Source organism: Lipotes vexillifer, unplaced genomic scaffold (genome assembly GCF_000442215.2).
Source record: "Lipotes vexillifer unplaced genomic scaffold, Lipotes_vexillifer_v1.1 scaffold90, whole genome shotgun sequence".
Classification (NCBI taxonomy): Eukaryota; Metazoa; Chordata; class Mammalia; order Artiodactyla; family Lipotidae; genus Lipotes; species Lipotes vexillifer.
In genome coordinates, this window is record NW_006782310.1 from 6308329 (window position 1) to 6315949 (window position 7621).

The window sequence follows — 7621 nt, forward strand, 5'->3', positions numbered from 1 at the left end:
AAGGGCTCCAACTAAGCTGGGGTCTCTGTGCCCCTTCACTAGGCTATTTGGGCAGAATTAGATGCCTTCTGTGATTCTTGGAGAATATTTGTATTTGAGGGGCTGCAGAAAAGGTGAAAGTAAAGGAAGAGGATGTGATTTCCTTGTAGAGAGCCCAAAAGGCGGGCCACCAGGTCCCGGCCACCCCTGTGTGCATTCAGGCAAATGCAGTCCTTTGCTTGCCAGGGCCTAGCTGGACTGACTTGGTCAACTCCCCTGTGTGTGTATGTCTGTGTGTGTGTGTGTGTGTGTGTGTGTGTGTCTGTGTGTGTGTGTGTGTATGTGTGTGTGTGTGTGTGAAAGCACTACAAAAGAAAAGTTGGACAGGCATGCCAAGTGGCAGCAGGTGGGGTAGGGAATGCAGAGAGTGGAGGGAATGGTCTCTGCAGAGAGCTGGGCTCTGTGGCTGGCCACTCAGATCTCGGATGGAAGGTCATTTCTAAAATGAGTCAGTAGGTGAGCAGAAGTGGGCAAGCCTTTGAAAAGTGGTGTGTGGGGGGAGAGGGTTCATCTCCCCAACCTGGACTTCTGAGTGGGGCTATCAGGCAGATGAACAAGAGCACACCTCCACACTGGAACTTAGATCATTGACAAATCCAAGCCATGAGTTCCGAGGTGGAGCATGTACATAATCACAAGGACAGCGTCATTCTCCTCTTTTCTTCATCAACCATCTCCCTGATCACACATATAGCCTTGCAAGACGAAACTACCCCTAACATCATCTCCACGACACTTGAATTTGTCATGTCTTCCTTGCGCGCGCACGCGTGTGCGCACACACACACACACACACACACACACACACATGCACTCACACCAACACCCACGCAGGCTGCAGCATCTTCCCTCCCCCAACCCTCCAGTACCCAGAGACACACACAGATTTTCACACCCTCGAGCTCTTCTCTCAGCATGTCACATGGGATTTCCCTTCCAAGTTCAGAAGCTGCTGCAGTTTCAGCCACTGTCAACCAGTGATCCCAGCTTGCGGCTGGCATTTTGGCCTTCCAACTTTCAGTTTTCCTTTTTTCTGCCTACGATGTAGGGCCTCATTCTCTATTGCATCTTCCTCTCCTCTTCAGAGTACTCATTCCAAATATTCTATACTGAGATCCCTCCTGGGTCAGTTTGGAAACTGACCATCCTCTGGTGACTTGGAAGGTGTGAGCTGTGCAGTGTTTTTCCTAAATCCATCAGAAGCAAGTGAGACCAACTCTTTTCTCAACCAAAGAGTGGGTGTTTTGGATATCTCCTCAGGCATCACTCAGAAGCTCCTCTCCCATCCTGGTCTATAAATTATAATAATGAGGATGATGATGATAATAATAATAATGACAGCGATAATGGCCTTTGCTCAGTCACCCGGAGAGTGGTGAGATCACTGGGTATCAGGAAAGCCCCCCAGCAATCAGCTCTTTGAAAGCACTCTGAAAACTTTACAATCCGCATGAACTGAGGGGACGTTTGCATATCTATGGCATACGTGTTTGTAACTGCTTTCCTTTGGATTGTTTTAAAGCTATAACTTCATTCAAGAAATGCTTTTCTTTTTGTTTTATTTTGTTTTTTGTTTGAGAAGCCACAAACATCGGCCAACTGGAGCAGGTGGAGAGAGTGAAAGTATGCCAAGGGGGTTCTTTCAACCCAATCTAGAATTCCCTATTAAAGCTGAGTGGGGCAGGGTGGGGGAGAAAGAGAGTTAACATCTCCCTGTTGAATTGCAGTAAAATCTAGGCCAGCCCTGGTTCCCATATGTGTGGGATGCGCTTAGTCATGCTTGCACATGGATGCATATATATGCACATGTGTATATTAATTTATCTCTGTGGGGTGTGTGTGTGTGTGTGTGTGTGTGTGTGTGTGTGTGTGTGTATGTGTGTGTCAATTCTTGGTAAGTCTGTTTAAAAGATAAATGAAATCATGCACAACCAGCAAATAACCACCAGCGTCTTAAATAAACTATCAATTCCCAATAGTTTTTTTCTTTGCTCCTAGATAGAATACTTATCAACATCTGGAATTTGGAGGGTTTTTTTTTTTTTTAATGGGGGCAGTTGTTTAGGTTTATTTTAACTTTGCAACAATTACTATTGCTAATTTCTTTAGTGAAACTTGTTTTTAAATGTTTTTCTTCTTATTACAGCTATCTCATTTTCCACATCTCTGTCTCACAAGGCAAATCTTTCTTTTAAAAGCTATAGGTGTGTGTCCAGCCATTCTGCTAGTGTTTTTCCCTGGACAGAACTGAATTTTTATTTTTCCAAGTAGTTTTTAAAAGTTCATCTTACTTGAGCTGATCCCCACTTCGGCTTCCCTGTCTCTTAGACTCATTTGAAAACAGAAATCAGATAGAACCTCACTAGCTTTAATTCACCCTATCTCAGGAAAAAAAAAAAAAGACAAAACAACAGAAAAAAACCAATGAGCTCTTTCAGCTAAAGTCCAGTGGCAGAAACTCGATGTTTTGAGAATTGTTACCTCTTACACAAAAATACCAGACATAATTTTATGAATATGGTCACAAATCACCCAAACATAATCATAACCCTTGCCCTTTCCCCTTCTCCCAGCTGTACCCCAAATCAAGGGGCTTGAGGAATTTACTACTCAGATACCATTGAAATGAGAGGTTGTGCATCTGACGATGAGTATATTTCTAAATGATATACTCTCCGGAGCTCAATGCACAGAAGGTTCCATTACTCTGTCCCCACCCTCCCTCTGGATGTAGTATGAAAGTATGAGGACCCGACATCCCTGAAGCTGTGGCTCCTGGGTTGGGAGCCCCCCGGGCTGCCACTAGAGTAGATTTTCCTCCATGCAGCAGGGGAAAATCTCAATGCAGAGTGGTTATCCAGGCCACAGATCGGTTCTGACTGGTTAACAAGAGGGACTGTGATGAGGACTTAGCTGTTTAGATTAAAATGCATCGCAGGCTCCGGGAACAAGCACATATCAGTAGAAAAGGCTGTTTAAACCTTTGGGGACAGCCCTATGCTTAGATCACATTAATTCATAAATATTATACTAAATACCCCTTAAATTGGACTTAAATGACTTCAAAGATAATGCATTATAATATGGCTATCCAGAGAGCACTAGTCTTTACGTCTCCCAGTAACTCAGTCTTTGCTGCCTCCTATCCTGCTAGATAAGACCAAAGTTATGAATGGATTGTGGCTTGTTCATGTGTGATCCACTAACTGTGTATGTGTGTGTGTGTTAGCAGTTGTGTGTGTGTGTGTGTGTGTGTGTGTGTGTGTACATATTTTCAGTCACTGCCTTTGTTTTCCAGGAAATACAAGGAATAAAATAGAAATAAATAAAAAGTGATAGAAGGGAAGACTTAGACTAGTGGATGACCTGTTTCCTTCTCCAAGGGAGAAAAAATTCTATAAGAAGGGGCAAAATTCATCCTCAGTTCACTTCTGCTGAAACCCTGCGAGTTTGCCTCTCTCTTCTTTAATCAATAGCCCAGTGTCTTTCTCTTTGGAGCCTGGAAAAACAATCTTTCTCGAAGTGCTTCTAATGGGGGAAAAAGGAGACTCTGAGTTAGCCGGGAGAGTTTGCATTAAACTGGGTTTTCTTCCTTAGGTGTTGTTTCTTCAAATTGTTCTGGGCTTTTTCCTTTCTTTCTTTCTCTGCCTAGCACCCAGCTCTCCCCCTACCCATTTGCCTTCTGTTCTCCAGGGGGTGAATTTACCTTTACGGTAATCACCCCAGTCCACAACTGCTATTTGCTGCCTCCCCAGCCCAACAGCCTTTCTCCGATACGGCTGGGTTTTCTCCACAACACACACCTACTCCCTCCTCCAGACTCCCAATTTGACTGGAGTAATTGCCTTTTAAGGTTCACTCTACACATGGCAGGTATTCCATTAACCCTTAGAACTGTTTCCTTCTTTAGTTACCAGAAATGGCAGGTGGCCAACAAATGGATACCCACCTGAAATCTCATGTACTTAATTTAATTTTTACTTATTTTTTTCTTCTTCTTTTAACCAATAGCATATATATTCCATCCACACTGAAGGCCAGTATCCTGTCATGTCTCTCAATTTTATCCCAGTATGATTCATTAGAAGTTAGAAATTCAAGAAGGGGAAAGAAAAAGCCACAAATATACCCCGAAACCAGGCTTAACAAAGGCATGTTTCTATCCCTAGCCTCATGTTATAATTTAGACTTGGGGGAAATCTAGAAGTCAAATGCAACCCTCATCCTTCAAGCCTCATCATGCTTTTGACTAAACAGTAATTAATCACCAATGGCAAGCAAGTAATTTTTTAAGGTGGCCGGAAGCTTATTTTATCAGGATTAGCTAATAAATCAGGCTGTATCACTGAAGGAGGAGTTCAAACTCTTCTAGGAATGAATAAACCAGGCCTCGGAAACTGTCTCATTTATTCAGCTCTCTCAGAGCTTCCAAGCACTGTTAGGGACATTGTGGGCCAACCTTGCCTATAAAAATCTGAGGGATGGAGAGGCAGGAAGTTTCATAGGAAAAAAAATATATGCTCAGGCTCTGAAGGGTGAGCTTTGACAATGAAGCACCCGGCATTCCAGAGCCAACGGGCCTGCCTGCCCCTGACTGAGCCAGTTTAGAGGAGGAATTATTTAGAAAATGAAGTTTTGCTTGTCATAGGAATCCTCGCCAGATATGTGTATGTCTATATATGATATGATACATAGGATGCAACTATATCTTAACCTTCTCTACCTCGCTGATGCAAATGATGATAATTCTACGTCTTTGCTATAGTAAAAGGGAGCCCCCCAAAACATCAGAAACAGAGTGATTATACTAGCAAGGGATCGTGAGAAGAAACCAAGGAATATTGTTTAAGATTATCTTCATTTGGAATAAAGAAGCAAATAAAGTGCTCCAACCCAGATCTCATAGGAAGCTCAGTTCTTCACAACTGTCTTTTTGCCTCTAGTGGATACTGATTTTTTTTAAACTTTAAAATCTCAAATCCCCACAAGAACCTATCATTAAGATGGGCAAAGTATTTCTCTACCTCTGCTTCTTAATTTTCATTATTGCTATTTTAAAATCTGAAGACATATTAAAATGACAAAGGTTTAATACAAACCTCGATTAGCTTCTGGGGATCTGAATTGGAAAGGGAAAAACTACAGAGATATGGTTGACTTGAGAAGGAGGGTGAAAAAGGGGGAAACTGATATTATTTCGAAGACTGCCTCCCCATTCCACCTTTCCAGTTTCTCTTCTGAACAGACATTTTCTCCATATTGAATAAAGGTTGGTTTCTCTCTCCATTACAGCTCCCACCCTCACCCCACCCCAGCAACCCAGTATATTTCCATTCTGCTATGTTTTTGTGCTACTCAACATGCCATTAACTTTAAGATTTACTCCTCAGCAGGCAAGCTGGAAGATGCTAAAGCCAATAAAAAACTGCTCTCTGGGACTCCAACTATGAAGAGTTCGGAGCTCTGCTTAGTATTCGGATGAAGGGAGGGCTGAAGAAGGAGGGAGGCTGTGATAGTGAAAACCACTGCTGCTTAGAGAACCAGACAGCTCCACACTCTGCACCTAATGTGCCGGAGGATCAGCTCTGTTCATAGCCCATTTGTGGCCAAGGATGAGGCTGCCCTCTGTGTGTGGGTAGGTGTGCATGTGCATGTGTGTGTTTTCATCTTTTAAACCACCAGCTCTAACACAGCATCTTCAGCAGCTCTCCACACTACTGTTTATTAAAAACGGAACGTCCATACACATCCCTTACAACTTCCTTAGCTCAATGCTCCTTCTCTGCCTGACCATCAATCTCTCTCAGAAAGCATTTAACTTGCCTACACAGCTCCAGCCCCGATTAATTCCCGCTGCACATCCTATACATTACTGTTAGGGAGCAAGCACTGGGCTAATTTCGTCACCCACCAGCCACCCACACACGTTCTACAACTGAACACGTTTGGGGCTCTGCCTTAAAGATAATAAAACAAGGAGAAAACAGGCAGGCTGCAGACAATTCCCATGACCACTTTCCTAAAAAGTTGCTGGGTTTTAATTCTTTGATCATTCTGTTTCCCCCTCCTCCAAGCACTCACTAGTAATGATTGCTTCAAGGGAAAGAAACGATGTACTATAAACCTCTCTGCATGGTGAGTTTGGGATAATTTAGGATACACCCTCCAAAATGCATATCTTTCACACACGGATTTTTTTCTCGAAGCCCTGCTTTCTGGAGGAGGGGATAATCCAGGCTTCCCTGACCCCCCCACTCCACCCAGGGGATGGCTGGTTCTTTGCTAATTCTTACCTTAGGTTTTGTCCCCCTTTCCTTCAAACAACTAACCCCCCCCCCCCTCCTCCGCCACTCGCACCACAGCCGGATTATTCAGGCACACAGCTCGACACGGAGAGTTTACTGTTAAATTGATAGCGAAATAAAAAAATATATCTTTGAATCTGTCACCTCTCTTCTTTTTAGACGGCTGCGCTCCTGCTACTCTGGCCCGGAGCGGAGAAGGAGAAAACCACCTCCGCTTAGTATTTCAGCACCACGGCGATGGACAGCACCCTTGGTCCCCGGACGGCTGAGAGCCCGCCAGTCTGCTCAGCGTCCCGGGCTCGGCCGGTGCAGACGTCCCCATCCCAGTCTTTCAAGTCGCTGTACCCAAAAATCCAAGCCCCGTTTCCCCTCGATCCTCTCTCTCTTTCTCTTCTTCTTCTGCTCCCGCTTCTCTCCCCAGGAAACCGCGTCTATCAGCTTTTTGCCCAAAACCCAGCCTTGCCCCGGCGAACAGCTCCCCACGCACCCCAGTCCCGGTCTCTGCTGCCGGAGCGCCTCCCTCCTCGGCGTCCGCCCGAGGCTCCCTCTCGCGCCGTCTCCCGCTCGCTCGTTCGTCGCTGGCCGATCGGCCCGCCCGCCCGCTCTTTCTCCCCGGCAAAGTTGGGAGCGAAAGGTGCACTCACCTTTGTGCATGCCTGTGAACCTGTCCTTCAGAACCGTAAGCTCATAGATCTTGCCGAACTCCTCGAAGAGGGGCTTGAGGTCCTTCTCATCCAGGTTGCGGGGGATCTGCCCAATGAACAGCTTGATGGCATCGTGGTCCTTCATGGGAATGGTCGACGGGTTCCCAGGGCTGTGGCTTAATCCGTTCATATGCCCGGCGCTGCCCGGGCTGCTGCCGAGCCCGTTGGTACTGAGGCTCGCGTTGTCAGCCTGTCCGTTTGCTAACGTGGCCATCTTTATATACATAGAGAAAATCTTCTTTCCTTTTATTCTTTCTTGCTCGCACTCTCTCGCTCCTCTCCCTCGCAAGCTCGCTCGCGCTCACACACGCACACGCATACACACACTCGGGTTCTCTCCCCCTCGGTTTCTCTACACCTCGCTCTCCTCTCGCTCTCTGCTCTCTCTCTTTCTCCTGTCTTCTCTCGCTCGCTCGCGCTCGCGCTCTCTCTCCTCTCCCCCCTCTCTCTCCCTCCCTCTCTTCTCTCTCTCTCCCTCTCTCCCTCTCTCTCTCTCTTTCGGTCTGATCAGATTGTTTTTTTCTTTTCTTTTTTTTTTTTTTTTTTTTTTTTTTTTTTTTTCAACACTGAATC

The 7621-nt window shown here is 45.4% G+C and overlaps 1 protein-coding gene across 15 annotated transcripts in view; it reads right to left on the bottom strand.

Moving 5' to 3' along the window:
• Positions 1 to 7619, bottom strand: part of CELF4 (CUGBP Elav-like family member 4) — a 307282-nt gene extending 299663 nt beyond the window's left edge. For 4 of the 15 annotated variants that reach the window (XM_007455234.1, XM_007455231.1, XM_007455225.1 and 1 more), the window contains exon 1: positions 6989 to 7409. In XM_007455234.1, coding sequence (XP_007455296.1) covers positions 6989 to 7274 — 286 coding nt within the window. In that variant the 5' untranslated portion in view covers positions 7275 to 7409. Of the gene's footprint in view, positions 1 to 6988 lie in introns of all 15 variants that reach the window. The other 11 variants (XM_007455227.1, XM_007455224.1, XM_007455229.1 and 8 more) reach the window with 7 other exon arrangements.
• Positions 7620 to 7621: the final 2 nt, after the last annotated feature.